This window comes from Oncorhynchus keta, chromosome 29, assembly GCF_023373465.1.
Source record: "Oncorhynchus keta strain PuntledgeMale-10-30-2019 chromosome 29, Oket_V2, whole genome shotgun sequence".
Taxonomy (NCBI): Eukaryota; Metazoa; Chordata; class Actinopteri; order Salmoniformes; family Salmonidae; genus Oncorhynchus; species Oncorhynchus keta.
Window position 1 is genome coordinate 29,857,149 of NC_068449.1, and position 15,704 is coordinate 29,872,852.

Below are 15,704 nucleotides of genomic sequence, written 5' to 3' on the forward strand. Positions count from 1 at the left end.
CTAAAGATTTATTTAATGTGATTCGTGCTTCATTGTAGGGTCACAAAAACCTGTCCCTCATTTTAAGGTTACATGAACTGATTAAAAAATATATATATTTAAAAAAATATATGTTTTCAAAAAAACATTGAACATTAATAGTCAAATCATAGTGTAAAAGCAGGTTAGCTGGTTTTAGTCTTAGTTTTTTTTCTTGGTGGTGGAAAACCGAGTGGGTCGAGCATATTACTCATAGATAGACAGACAGGCTAGAAATGTAAAAAAAAATAATTTAAATTAAAGCTATTGTGAAGCTTGCATTCAATTTCCCCTCCCTGTTGCACACAAGCTTCATTTCCATGTCACAAGGGGATTTATGGCAGATTTAAGATGAAATCGCCAACCCGGTTACTTTATTTGACACTTAATAGGCACATATTATATTTTTGTATTTATTTAACCTCATGAGATTGGGAAATCAACATGTTTTCTTAATAAGTTGAACGTGCTGTTCATGACAATGTTGAAATTAGGTGAAATCAAAGTTACACTACACAAAAGGGACTCATTTTGTGGAACGACCCTACATATACTAGCACACACTAAATATCCCTGTAAAAGTCTGTTATTGTGGGTCAGTATGCTCCACAGAGAGCCACTAGGATAAACAAGTCTGCTCCATTTGAATCCAGCACAGTGACGTTGTTGTGTTGTCGTCAGGCCTTCCTGTTGCCAATGTGTGAGGCTGCAGCCATGAGGAAGGTGGTGCGTGTGTACCAGGAGTGGTTTGCCCAGGAGGACAAACCTTTGTTTATGAAGGAGCCGGAGGAGGAGAGGATATTTTCCACCGCCGGAGAGGTTAACCTGGAGCCTGTACCCCAGCAGGGCCCAGAGAAGGAAGAGGTGAGGGCTGGAGATGTAGGGCTATGGGTGGGTGAGGATGGATGCACCAGGGACCTATTAATTAGGGCACAGTAAAGACAAAAAATGAGTCCAGGTAGTCACTCATGGTTCAGTCCCGTTTTCTTACATTTGGTAATGAACACGACCCTCAAGACAAAGGAGACAGGCTACATCATGTCTTCATGGTCTCTCAGTCTAACATATGTCGTGTATTTGCTCTTCTTTCTGTGTCCTCTCAGAGGGTGAATAAAGTGTCTGAGAAAGAGCTGCTGGAGTACAGTGTGCATGCAGGTGTTCAGCCCACTCTTCAGGTATGTTCTATTGGCCAACTCACACATTATGCACAATAGGCAACCATATTAAGTAATTATGTAACGATCACTAACTTCCATCCGGTACTGTCCAGTTCCATGCCTTTCTTCAACACCGTCATCTCCCTCTCTCTTCCACCCCAGGTGTTTGTCACCAACTCGGCCAATGTGTTTCTGCTGGAACCAGCCAACGAGCTGAAGATGCTGCTAGAGGAACATGTTGACATGTGCAAGAGAGTCCTTAACATCTACCGCAGCCTGGTCATGCATGAAACCATGGACCAGAAGACATGGTAGAGCACAACACCGAGCAGCCCATGGGTTTTAATGAAGAAGCATAGCATACATTTACGGCCAGACACAATTTGTTCCCCACAACTCCCATAAGCCCTAACCCTTCAATGTTTGCATATCTAAGGGGTCTAGACAGGTATAAGCAGTGTATTGGGGGAGCTTAAATGTTTTCCTTATACCTACAGAAGGGTTAGGGCCAAGGTGGAGAGGTAGGGCCTTTCTACTTTTTGTGCAACATATCCTTATGTGACCACTTCTTATTTGTGGTGCATCTGCTTATCTGTGCGTCTGTCTGTGCAGGGAACAGATCCTGCTGGTCCTGCTGAGGGTAACCGAATGTGTGATGAAGAGACCTCCCTCAATCATGCCCCACGGCAAGAAGAACATGACCCTTTCAGGGAGACTGGCCGGGGCAGTCTTTCAGGTACCCAGCGTAGCACTCACAACATACATGTGTGTGCCCTAAATTACTCCCTATTCCCTATATAGTGCACTACTTTTCACCAGGGGCCCATGGGGCTGATGTCAAAACTAGTGCACCATATTGGGAAGACGGAACCATTTGGGACACACACTCTGACTAACCACATGAGGGTGCTTTCTCAATGGTCTTCTCTTGATTCCTTGAATCCTCACCTTGCTTCCCACTGACAATTTGAAAATAATTTGGGAAATGACGGAAGAGGAGGACACAAGGAATCGAGCAAAGCCTTGAGAAAGAGCCATGGTACCTCCACAAACGTCCTCCGCATGAAACCTAACAAAGGGAAGTTTGCGAAGGACGTTTCTCCTTTTCATGCTCGTCTTTCTGCCTCTTCCTCTGGTAGACCCTGATAGTGGCGTGGATCAAGGGGAACCTGAACGTGTACATCTCCAGGGAGCTGTGGGACGACCTGCTGGCCGTGCTGTCCTCGCTCACCTGCTGGGAGGAACTGGTCACAGAGTGGTCCCTCACCATGGAGACACTCACCAAGGTTCTGGCCCGCAACCTGTACAGGTAAAAACAGAAGAGAACGTGTGCTCGCACACACGCACTGAGGAAGGCAAAAGCCAAAGGGTTTTGTTAAAAGACACGTTGAAAATAAAATAATATTAAAATAGAGGTTGAAATTGTAACCGAATCTAAGTGAGTGCTGGCCCCTTTTAAATGTTGCAGTCTGGACCTCAACGAGCTGCCGCTGGACAAGCTGAGCGAACAGAAACAGAAGAAACACAAAGGGAAAGGTAGAACTCTATCACTGCTTTACACTCTGAGACACACTGCTTCCACTCTCTCTAGCTCTCCCTCTCTTTCCCTTTCTATTTAACACCACAGAGACGAACCAACCTGTACCCGATCTTTCCCTTCTGTGTGGGTCACTAGGGGGAGCTCACGAGGGCCAGAAAATGGCTGTGGACCGTTCGTTCTCTAAGGGCTGGAGCAGGGACCAGCCTGGGAGTGGGAGCGGCCAGGCAGCAGCCATGAGGCAGCGCAGTGCCACCACCGCTGGCTCTCCGGGCATGGAGAAGGCCAGGAACACCATACGCCAGAAGACTGGGGGTTAGTGTCACAGCCATCATATTTATCATACTACATGTCTATATACTGGAGGGTTGGTTGTCTTAACCTCGTGTCAAGGTGTTTATGTTTAAAATGCTGTATGTAATGGTTCCAGTATATCTATACATGGTACATTGTACGGTTTTGGTATGATGATCAATGTTGCCATTTAACTGTCGTCAAATTGACCAAGGCAAGTTATTCCTATTTTAGATATTTATACATAATCATTGAAATGGGAAATCGGTACTGTGTAGGCGTCCTCCAGTGAAGAATCGTTAAACTGAGCAGGAGGATTTCGTTGGCTTACGGAGGGCTCTGTGACCTGGCTCCTGAGAGACAGACAAGCAGACAGACAACCACACAGACAGACAGCCACCTGCCTCCACACAGCAGCTTGTCACCTTTGCCTTTTCCTTGTCCTCCTCTCTCTGAAGGTCACTGCTCTCTACCTTGCTGTCACCGTCTTCACTTTTTCCCCTCACTTTCTCACCTTCTCTCCTTCCTCCTTTCCCCCTTTTTAACTTCCCCTTGTTTCTAAACTCCACCCTTTTCTATCCATTTCCTCTGTCCCTCTATTTGATGACCCCTACTGTTCTTTTATTCTCTTCCCCCCCCCCGTTCTTTCAACTCTTCTCCCTCCTTTCTCTCCTTCCTCTCCTCCCTTCTCTCTCCTCTCTTTGGCGGCCATCCGTCCCTCAGCCCTGCGTAGCTGCTCTACGGGCGACAGCCTCCTGTCCCAAGCCTTTATCCGCAGCGCTAAAAGTGCCCCTGTCCTCGTCCATCACCACCACCCTCTCCTGCCTGACTCTGTCCTCACTCCCCTAGCTGACAAGCTGGCAGGTAGAGCCCACTACTCTACGCCTGTACCTGTGTCTTTATCTGCATCTCTACCAACTTCACTTCTTCATTCACTATCTGTGTGTACTTCTTGTCTGCCTTTGCATATGTGTGTATGCAATGTTTTCTATGCTTGCGACTCCACACAGCCTGCTCGTCTTGGGGGCTCTTGTTTGCTGCCACACCATTTCATAAACAACTGAAAGGATATTTCTCTCAGGCCAAGAATCTGGGGGTGTTTTTAAAGTAAAAAAAAAAAAAAAAGTGTTTGTTCTGCATGTGGTTTGGGGTGCCTCCCTATTCCCTATCATTGTATGGTTTTGATGACATCTGCTCCAAATGACAGATATTGTCAACCCTGAGCTGATTTTTGGATGAATTCTCATTTGCTATTATTGATGTATTCTAATTAGTCTTTTTCCTCTGTGGCAGCTGTTTTGTCTTTTGATATGGATATTATTTGATGCAACTGAAATATTCATTTGTTAACCATGAAAAGGAATGCTGTTTTTGCCATGTTTTGTGTACCATTGTTTTTGTATCCGTGAACATGCATACATAACACGTTTGGTGCTCCTGGTTCCAGCGATATTGGGTTAGAATAAACCATTGATACAAGCTCACCTACCTTCTACCATCTGATCCTCTAATCCTATACACATATATTAGATGTATAGGCAATTATAGACATGCAATTGATTTGATTTGACAATGCCCACAGAAGCTGCATATGGACATGTCTGCAAACTATATAAGATCATATCGCTGGACCACATTGTTGTGTATGTTACTGTTTCCATTCCCATCGCTGTATTTCCTGCATGTAGAGTTAGTAGGACCCATCTCCAGTGAGCTGTGCTCTGTGCCCCCCTCTCTCTGTCCAGACATGGACGATCCCCCGATGGCATCTCGGACCCCCAGGATCCGCCACTGCTCCCAGAGCGAGGATACCCCGGCTTCGGAGTTGTTTTCGGCGTCTTGCGACCTGGATCCCCAGGTGTCCACGCTCCCCCGTAGCAGCAGCGCCTCCGACATCATGGAGCCCTTCATCGCCGAGAGGGTCAAAGGTGCACTTCCTGTCCCTGACAGTCCCCCCTCTCACCCCACCACTGCTGTCTCTGTCCCCCAACACCACGCCCTGCACCCCCCCAAACCCCCCACTACCCTAGGCAGCAGCGTGGCCTCTCTGGAGGTGGGGGATAGCATCTATGACCACCTGTGGCAGATGATAGGCCCCCGCCCCCTTGCCCCTGACTGGACGTGTGGTGGAACCTCCTTCTCCTCCACCCTCACCCAGTCCTCTGAGAGAGAGGAGGAGGGGGAGACTGAGGGGGAGGAGGACCTGCTTAGCTCTCTCAGGGAGTATCTGATGCAAAGAAGCCTGGAGGAGGGAGGTGGAGGGGGGGAGAGGAGGGGCCCTAGTGAGGCTGTGGAAGGTAGCACTGTGGCTGTGACGGTACAGTCAGGGTCACAGCAGGTCAGGAGACAGGTCCAGGTAAGGCAGCAGAGCAGCTTGGACTCAGCAGAGGAGGACAGTGCAGAGGCAGAGCAGCAGCCTCCTGAGAGGAGCATTTATGAGTGTCTGGAGCAGAGTGATGACTGGGAGCTGGCCAGCAGGGGGTGCTCTAGTCTAGACCAGCAGGTAACTCCTCAAAGCACAGAGAATAGGGGAGAGCCCCACTTGGTTAGGCAGGATGCCACAGAGTGTGAGTATAATAACGAGACAGGAGGTTCAGGCCTACAAGCCCCTCAGCCCCGGCAGCAGTCCCATTCTCTCCACCATTCCCTCAAGCCCAGGTTGGTCCGGGGCAAGCTCAAAAAGCACCACGGGGGAGGGGTGCACGTCAGTTTCCGGCCCTCCACAGAGTCTGTCCAGTTCCACAACCCTCTAGACTCCAAGGAGGCCCACTGGAGGACCAGGCTGCGCCGCCTCAGCCACTTCAGCAGCCACTCTGTAGGAGTGGGGGGGTCTGGAGGGGCAGGAGTGGGTGGGTCAAAGGGTAAAGAGAGGTCAGGAGGGGAGGGGGTGAGCGGAAACGGGGAGCAGCCTGATGGGGAGGCCAGTGGAGTGGGGGGTCATGCGACAGGGCAAGGGCGTGTCCGTCTTGGGCGCTCTGCCCTTCGGCCCCGTGGGACCCGGTCCAGATCCCAGGATGCGGAATCGGGGATCAGTCCCTCTCGGCAGCAGCAGGGGGCTCTGTTGGGCGGTGTGTATAAATCTGTGGTCCATGCTCTCTCCAAGCCCAAGGCCCACGCCTCCGGCTCAGCGTCTCCCCAGCGGCACAGCAAAGCCCCCGGCGGGGCCACAGAGGCGCCCCTGAGGGACCTGTACACTCATGTATTGGGCTATTTTGGAAGAAAAGCACCAGGTGAGAGACTTCAGTTGCGTTGCTGTGCTCCAAGGCACTACCACAACATGGAAAACAAAACGACAAAACAAAAACACAAAGCATCACCGTTCTATCTCCTCCGTCTTTTCCGTTTTTAATTAACAGTTTTTTGCTGAATGTGGATTGAATTGAAGCTTTTTTTTGTGTTTCCTGTTTTAAAGTACTGTAGCTGACACAATCCAAAAAAAGAACCGAAGGCCCCCCTTCCTCTCCTGGGACGGCTCCCCCCTCCTCCTCTTCTTCCTCCAGCTTCTGGGACTAAATCTCTGCTGCCCCTCCCCTTCCCTCCCTGGATGCTGCATGCGGCCTCACATGTCCTCCTCAGATCACACAACACCATACAGCACAACACATTCACTGCGCACACACACTGGTCAATTCTACAATCTCATCAGGCCAAAACAGGCTAACTAATTTACAATAATACATTGACATATAACACACACAGTGTAGCATTATAATGTCCTCTGAAGTCCATTGCTTTCATTTATACAAGGAACATTAGCCTGGGAAATGTGTCTGTCCTCTAGTCTGCGCTGATGCTCTGACATGTCATTTTACCTCCAACCAGGTGGAGGCAGTATAGCCCTTCTGATGGAGAATAGGATTTCAGCACCACCAACTGGCAGGAAAGCTTTAAGCTGGGTCCTCTTGAGTCACCTCAATGACACACTACTGCAAAGTCCCATGTCTCTTCTTTTTTCTTCCCCTTGGTTTTACTGATACTATTTTAACAGTTAACGCAAAGATTTAGTGGCTTAGGGCAGTAGACACTTTAAAAAAAAATGTCAGGTCACTAGAACTAGAACCAATTTGGAAGCTCAGATTAACCAGAGAAAGTCTCAGTGCGTGATGGGGACAAACTCTTTGCTCTCTGCTTCTCTCTGACAATCCAGCCCAACGGAGAGAAAAAGTACATATAATAACCACTACCACTCTGTTTTAATAATGTGTCATGGCCTTTTTCTGTGTATGCTGCCTCATCTTTCAGTACCTCTTGGCTACCCAGTTAACACACTGGCTACCCTCTCACCTAACCACAGTTGAGTTAACGTAGCTTGACTAATCTCTGTTCTGTGGTGTGCTGTACTCATGGCCTCTCTCTCTGGGAATGCATGTGAGTAACTCCTGCATTGCTTCACTGGTTGTACCCTGTTGTGTTGGTTGGCTTTTCTTTAAGGTTGTTCTGTTGAGCTTTGTGCATCAGTTACCTTAATTCTTATTCTCTATATAACATCACATACAACACCACCGTCACCTTACTGTATGGACTGATACTTTTACACAGGCACACATTTCTGAACTTAACATTCTCCACAGCCTATAGGAAGAACATGCGTTCAAGATTGTTTTCCCCCCCAATGCTATTGTGTTGATCTGTATGCTAGTAGTTGTCGTGCTGTGTGCGTCTGTATCTAGAACGGTGGGGTGACGTGCATGTCCTTTGCTCTCTGCCTGAACACAGCCAACAAAGAGGAAACTTGTCAGAAGATGCGGCCTGTGTCCAGTGACGCAGGCAACAGCAGCCAAAACTTTGGCGACCTGATGGACGAGTTTATCCAAGAGCGTCTGCGAGCGGGAGGCACCTCTGTAAGTCGCCGTTCTATTCTCTATTTTCTCGATTTAGCTCATGCTCTCACACACGCACACTTAGTTTATCAGCTGAGTGAGTAAGTGAATGTCCTCATCTCATGCTCCCTGAGTGTTAACTTTATTCCTAACATCAGAGTACTATCTTCGCTCTACCCCTTTCTCTCACTCACATGTCCTGTCTACCTCTCTTTGCAGGGTATGACCAGGCGTGGCAGCAGCCCCGGTAGTCTGGAGATCCCTAAGGACCTGCCAGAACTCCTGAACCGTCAGAACTCCACACGACCCGTGGACGACCCCGGCGTGCCCTCCGAGTGGACCTCCCCCGCCAGTGGCAGCAGCAGCGACTTAATCAGCTCCGACAGCCAATCGGATTCATTTAACGCCTTCCAGTATGCCAACTGCAAGTTTGAAAGTAAGTCTGACATCACCACGGTTGCTGCTCGCTCACAGTGTAAAGAAACATGGCGGTGTAACTAAGTAACATAGTAGTGGAGTGTGTTAGAGTGGATTGTAGCTTGCTCTTGACATGCTGGAGGAGGACTACTTTCTCTGACCGTTGTGGCGCTGTTAGATTTCAGCTTTGGTCCAGATGGCGTTGGTGCGGGGTCGTTGGACCAGGATAACACTAGCCTGGGAGGAGTACCCCAGACTGCAGAGGAACAGGAGCTGTCCAGCCTCACCACCCTGCACATTGACTCAGAGACCAGTAGTCTGAGCCAGCTTGGCCTGTCTGCAGATACCGTCACCATCACAGGTCAGAGCTGCAGATCAACAAATCAGAATGCATGACCTTTCAATGTCCACATCTCTCATCCTTTTCTACAACTTAGTGACTTTCCTACTTAACAAAATCACTTGAATCATCTGGAAAAATATGGATTAAATCCAATCAACTATTATTACTACCTAATTAATGATATTCCTTTGTTTGTGACTCCCTCCAGGTTCAGAGAGTGCGTCACCGATGCATTCTCTGGGGGGTTCCCGCTCTCAGACCCCGTCCCCAGCCACGCTGACCGCTGAACATGTAGCACTGCAGCACAAGGACCTGCAGCTGGATGAGAAACTACATCACTCTGTAGGACAGACTCCAGATGACCTGGGTAATACACATACACACTGCTCTCATCACCTAACGCACAACACACTCAGCCTTTTTGGATACTAAAAGTGCCATCCTTCTTCTATCCTCTCAGAAACCAGTGAGTTCCCTACAGAGGACTCCAGTGTGATGGCTGGTGGCTCGCTGACCGGTTGGCACGCTGACGTTGCCACGGTGATGTGGCGGAGAATGCTAGGCATTCTGGGAGATGTGAACACCATTAAGGACCCAGAGATCCACGCGCAGGTCTTTGACTACCTCTGTGAGCTGTGGCAGAACCTGGCCAAGGTAGGGAATCATGGGAGCCAATCCGACTGTGTATTCCATACATTGACAGGCCCTTAGATCGCGTCACACATCAGACTGGTTCACACAAGACACTCACTCATGACATTCACTCACTCTCTCTCTCTCCGCCTCTATCATTCATTGTGTGTCTCTCTCTCTCTCTTTCTCGCATCAGATCAGAGATAATCTGGGGATCTCTCTGGACAACCAGTCGTCTCCTCCTCCCCCGGTCCTCATCCCTCCCCTTCGGATCCTCACCCCCTGGCTCTTCAAAGTTCGTACCTCTCACCGTTCCCTTATATAATCCGTTCTGGAAAAGTCACTTCACTTCTTCACACGTTATCCTCTGGATTTCAGGGAAACAAATGCGCAGATGCCAGCGAACATTATTTTTTACCATGACCCTGATGTAAAAGTGGACAAAGTTATACTTCTACTCTTGTATCTGTGACTGCTTGTTGTTCACTGTACAGGCGACCATGCTGACTGAGAGGTACAAACAGGGGAAGCTGCACGCCTACAAGCTCATCTGTAAGATCATGAAGAGGAGGCAGGACGTATCGCCCAACTCTGACTTCCTCACACACTTCTACAACATCATGCACTGTGGCCTCATGCATGTCGACCAGGTGTGTTTGTGTGTGGCAATCTGCCAATCTCCGCGCGTCATGGTGAATATTGGTCTCCTTCTCTCTCTAACACTCTCACTCTCTGTGTTTCTCAGGACATAGTGAATACCATCATTAAGCACTGTTCTCCTCGGTTCTTCTGCGTCGGCCTTCCCGGGGCCACCATGCTCATCCTGGACTTTATCATCGCAGCCAGCAGAGTCACAGCCTGCTCTTCGCTAAACGTGAGAACATCACCACCATTCACCCTCTCTGATTCCATATACACACAAATTATCAGGGTGCAAAACTGTCACCAAAACATACTCATTTGCGACCCTTTGACTTGGCAGTGCGACACCAGTTTTTAAGTCTTAGCTTGGGCGCCAATGAATTGTTTTAGCTGGTCACTTTAGTTTTTGGTTCACAATAAAAATACAAAACATTATTATTGTGACATTCTGACAGAGAGGGGAGTTACAGCTGTCTGTGAATATATAATTTATCACATCTCAATTTTGAGTTAATGGCACCACTTTACAGCCGGAGTAGGCTATGTAGTACACTATTTATACAAAAGTATGTGGGCAGCCCTTCAAATGAGTGGATTGGGCTATTTCAGCCACACCTCTTGCTGACAGGTGTATAAAATCAAGCGCACAGCCATGCAATCTCCGTAGACAAACATTGGCAGTAGAATGGCCTTACTGAAGAGCGCAGTGATTTTCAACATGGCACCGTCATGGGATGCCACCTTTCCAGAGCTGCCTCGGTCAACTGTAAGTGCTGTTATTGTGAAGTGAAACGTACTTTTATAAGCCCAATCATTGCGCAACAATTCTAAAGGCAATCGCGTGTTAAAAACAGTTTTGCTGGCCACAATTAAGTAGAGCAATTTTTGGTAATTGAAGCGCGCTTCTCATTCAAGTGCATAGTCAACCGTAGGCAGGCTTCAGCATGGTAGATTGGTGGTAGTAGATTGACAGGCTTGTGATGGGATCCAACTGGGAATTCTATTTTGTTATCGAAGCTCTAGTTTTTAAATATAATATGGTTTGAGAATAACAATATTGCCAGGTGTATAGCCAATATGCTGTGATAATCTATTTGGCCTACTGCCCAAACCTCATTCCTACAGAACTGTTTCTATTAGGTTCATGTTACATTTCTTTTAAGTATATATGAAAAAATATATCAATCTGAGTGGTCCTTCTGTAGCTCAGTTGGTAGAGCATGGCGCTTGTAACGCCAGGGTAGTGGGTTCGATCCCCGGGACCACCCATACGTAGAATGTATGCACACATGACTGTAAGTCGCTTTGGATAAAAGCGTCTGCTAAATGGCATATATTATTATTATTATTATTGGTAGATCTCGGCTTGCTTTTTGACTGTGAAAGTGATCTTGACACACTTCTGAATGCACCACGCTACACTGACCCCCAGTACAGTTCGATAGTCTGTTTCAACACCGTCATCTTCTGTTTGCCCATGACTGGATTGCAAAGGATAGTGTTGTGATATGGATTTAAACAGTGGATGTGAGTTGACACCCCGTCTGTCCGTCTGTCAGGCCCCGCGGGTGGAGGCTCAGATCCTGCTGGGTTCTCTGGTGTGTTTCCCTAACCTGTATGAGGAGCTGCCCGCCCTGCACCCCACCACCGCTGACGTGGTCATGACCAAGTTCAGAGACGTCAAGGTAACTGTCCTCATGTAGGGTGGTTGCTTAACTCTTGTCTTCAACCTGCTTTACTCTATTGCTTCAACCTGTAGTAACCGGTTCCAGAGAAGTGGTCATTTTGTACCATTTTACAAGATGGTCAGAGAGAGGGGTATATTGAAAATATAGGAGGGGGACAGAGTTTGTCAAAGGGAAGTGGGCGTTGAGTTTATTACCAATACTGACAGGGGCATTAATGACCTGGAGGTGGCATCACTAATCACCAGTAACCGTTAGACCACCTAACCCACATACTGTTTGATGTTGTATCAAACACACATTAAACCTAATTACCTTTTTTTTTTTTTTCTATCCCTGTGGTGCTGAGGGAGCATCAACGCCAGCCTAGCTAACTCTCTAATGGGTGATTAGCTATGCCACAGGCGCCCATTCACAGGACCTTGTTGTTATTGGGCCGCTTTTGGTTGATTGCTGGTTAAAGAGCTAATTCCATGCATGAGAGCGTTTCATATTTGGACAGAGAATTTCACACGATGGCATCTGATAGCCTGGGTCTGGCTATGAATGACAAAGCACTGGTTAATTCAGCCAATAGGGAGTCTGTTTTGTATGTGTGTGCATCTGTGTTTTCAGCAGACCTACAGATTTTGCTGGAGCCCGGGGAATAAAACCGTCTGATTCGTACATTCATCTGTCGATTGATTGACTCTGTTCTCTGTTTTAGGAACACATCATCAAACACATCCTGAGTTCAGCAAGAGATGAGCCTTCAGCCCCAGCCAGGTATTTTTCTCACGTCTCGAGCTCTTGAATTAAACGACAATCAACATTTACATCACTGACATAGATTATACGAAAACATACATAGACAGTTGTGAGGTAGATTACTAGCATATGACAGTAAAGCAGTCTTTGTCTCTCTGACCTGAGGAAGACATCTGCCCAGTAGATTAATGTAATAATAATGGTGATAATGGTTGTGGCAGACAATAGGCCATGAGAGCTGGGGTTTTGGAGGGGGAAATAATCAATGCTGTCAGATTTGTCTGGTCATCCATACTATAACCTAGCCAGACAGACAGATTAAGACAAGTGTCATCTGAAGTAATCCACTGACTGTAGGCTTATGGGGGAGTGAGGAGTAGTGTACTCCCCTTGCTGCCTTCTGTGTCCCAAATGGAACCCTATTCTCTATATAGTGCACTACTTTTGACCAGAGCCCTATGGGCCCTGGTTAGAAATTTGACACTTTATATGGAATAGGTTTCTATTTGGTGGACAGGGTTCTATTTGGTGGACAGTCTCTGTCTTCTGCAGGACCGGGCCCCCTCTGTGAAAGAGGTGCTAGTTTGGGTGTCCGTGCCACGGTGTTAGACAGCTAAATACTGAGAGACCTGGGGGGCTGGACGTGAGGGAATGGGGAGGAGGGTGTCACTGTTTTGTCTGTGGTGACATTTAAAACAGTCCTTGGTTATACTGTAGTCTACACAGCACATTGTCCCTGTTCGTCTCATACAAGGTCAGACTGACAATGACATTACCAGTTGATTAAGCGTTTACATTGCATTTGGAATGTATTCAGACCCCTTCCCCTTTTCCACGTTTTGTTACGTTACAGCCTTGTTCTAAAATGGATTAAATTAATGTTTTTCCTCATCAATCTACACACAATACCACATAATGACTGTGAAAACAGGTTTTTAGAAATCTTTGCAAATGTATTAAAAATTAACGGATACCTTATTTACATAAGCATTCAGACCCTTTGCTATGAGACTCGAAATTGAGCTCAGGTGCATCCTGTTTCCATTGATCATCCTTGAAATGTTTCTACAACTTGATAGGAGTCCACCTTAATATATATTCAATTGGTTGGACATGATTTGGAAAGCCACACACCTGTCTACATAAGGTCCCACAGTTGACATTGCATGTCAGATCAAAAACCAATCCATGAGGTCCAAGGAATGGTCCGTAGAGCTTCGAGACAGGATTGTGTGGAGGCACAGATCTGGGGAAGGGTACCACATTTCTTTTGCCGTATTGAAGGTCCCCAAGAACACAGTGGCATCCATCATTCTTAAATGGAAGAAGTTTGGAACCACCAATACAATTTCTGGAGCTTGCCGCACGGCCAAACTGAGAAATCGGGGGAGAAGGACCTTGGTCATGGAGGTGACCAAGAACCTGATGTTCACTTTGACAGAGCTCCAGAGTTCCTCTTTGGTGATGTAAGAACCTTGCAGAACGACAACCATCTCTGCAGCACTCCACCAATCAGGCCTTCATGGTCGAGTGGCCACACCTCAGTAAAAGGCACATGATGTCCCGCTTGGATTTGCCAAAAGGCACTAAAGGACTCTCAGACCATGAGAAACAAGATTCTTTGGTTTGATGAAACCAAGATTGAACTCTTTGGCCTGATTGCCAAGCATCACGTATGGAGGAAACCTGGCACGATCCCTACGGTAAAGCATGGTGGTAGCAGCATCATGCTTTGGGGATGTTTTCAGCGGCAGGGACTGGGAGACTAGTCAGGATCGAGGGAAAGATGAACGGAGCAAAGTACAGAGAGATCCTTGATGAAAACCTGTTCCAGAACACTCAGGACCTCAGACTGGGGCGAAGGTTCACCTTCCAACAGGACAACGATCCTAAACACACAGCCAAGACAGCGCAGGAGTGGCTTCGCGACAAGTCTCTGAATGTCCTTGAGTGGCCCAGCCAGAGCCCGGACTCGAACCCGATCGAACATCTCTGGAGAGACCTGAAAATAGCTGTGCAGCGAAGCTCCCCATCCAACCTGACAGAGCTTGAGAGGATCTGCGGAGAAGAATGGGAGAAACTTCCCAAATACAGTTGTGCCAAGTAAAGGGTCTGAATAGTTATGTAAATGTGATATTTCAGTTTTTTTTATAACTTTTGCTAACATTTCTATAAAAAAAATGTTGTCATTGTCTGTAGATTGAGAGGGAAAAAACGATTTAATCAATTTTAGAATAAGACTGTAACGTAACAAAATGTGGACAAAGTCAAGAGGTCTGAATACTTTCCAAATGTATGTGTTAATGTGGGTTTATGGGTTACCAACTTTAACATGTGACATAATTTATAATGGGCTAAGATGAATGAATGAATAGGTGTCGTGTTGTTTGCCCCCGTCAGGTGTGTGGCCCTGTGCAGTCTGGGTATCTGGCTGTGTGAGGAGTTGGTCCACGGCACCCAACACACTCAGATCAAAGAAGCCCTCAACGTCATCTGTGTCACTCTGAAGGTAGCTATATATAATATGCCACTTTACTTAGCAGACGCTTTTGTCTAAAGTGACTAATAGTTCTGTGATGTGATCGCTGCAGGAATTGAACCCATAACCTTGGTGCTTTTGGCATCATCTGCCATGCACAGTGACTTGAATTTTGAAATGTGTTGCCTTTCCTTCATCCCTTGCCATGGGAAGTGTTCTGTTGCAGTCCCTGGTTAGAAGTAGAACAGCAGCAGCAGTCTCCCTGTGGCCTGCCCTGGTCTGTGTGGTGTTTACTGGCACACTTAGTTTTAGCCTGCCTGGAGAGAGAGCGATGTGCTGCACTGAGTAGCCAGAAGAAGCTTACTGACAGTACCGTCTGGTCTGGGCCCCCCCACACACTCACACCACCCAACTCTAACCCAGCTAAATCTGGCCCGACTGTCAACATGTTTGGCTTCTCCACTGCGCTCCACTCTCCTCAGACAGAAGGCTAATCCAGTGAAGAATGCATGCTCCACCGACCTCAAGGAATTATTATATTTCTATCGTCTGAAATGAGGGCGCTTGCCAAACGGGCCCCCCTTCTCTCCCTCCTCCTGTCCATACTGTTGTCCAATCAAATGGGATGGCTGGTGATCCGGCCCATTGTTTTGTGTGGGCATTGGCACTGCTGGTCTGGAGAAGCACTCTGCAGTCTTCCTGAGCCAGGGTCACAATGAGAAGGAGAGGAGGGTCGTCTCCCTGAGCCCCTCACACACCCCTCACACAGTCACAATGGCTCTTGCTCAATTGTCTAAAATGTCCGTCCTCTCCACCTCCTTTCCTTTATTGCACTGATCTGAAATATCTGACCAGGTGAAAGCCTGTCACCTTTTCACCTATCAAGTCTTTTCCAATTGGTGAAGATGAAAGGGAGGAGATTTTTAAGCAAT

General features: G+C 47.4%; 1 protein-coding gene across 1 annotated transcript in view; it reads left to right on the top strand.

Annotated features, from left to right (window-relative positions):
• LOC118362690 (ral GTPase-activating protein subunit alpha-1) overlaps positions 1–15,704 on the top strand; it is a 73,580-nt gene that overhangs the window by 25,287 nt on the left and 32,589 nt on the right. Inside the window, 20 exon segments of the mRNA XM_035743232.2 lie at positions 700–882; positions 1,122–1,193; positions 1,338–1,486; positions 1,788–1,911; positions 2,315–2,484; positions 2,644–2,711; positions 2,851–3,027; positions 3,730–3,870; positions 4,752–6,236; positions 7,723–7,847; positions 8,046–8,262; positions 8,422–8,604; positions 8,795–8,953; positions 9,047–9,240; positions 9,416–9,514; positions 9,714–9,869; positions 9,965–10,093; positions 11,421–11,546; positions 12,253–12,311; positions 14,694–14,802. Of these exon segments, the coding sequence (XP_035599125.2) occupies positions 700–882; positions 1,122–1,193; positions 1,338–1,486; positions 1,788–1,911; positions 2,315–2,484; positions 2,644–2,711; positions 2,851–3,027; positions 3,730–3,870; positions 4,752–6,236; positions 7,723–7,847; positions 8,046–8,262; positions 8,422–8,604; positions 8,795–8,953; positions 9,047–9,240; positions 9,416–9,514; positions 9,714–9,869; positions 9,965–10,093; positions 11,421–11,546; positions 12,253–12,311; positions 14,694–14,802 (4,125 nt within the window).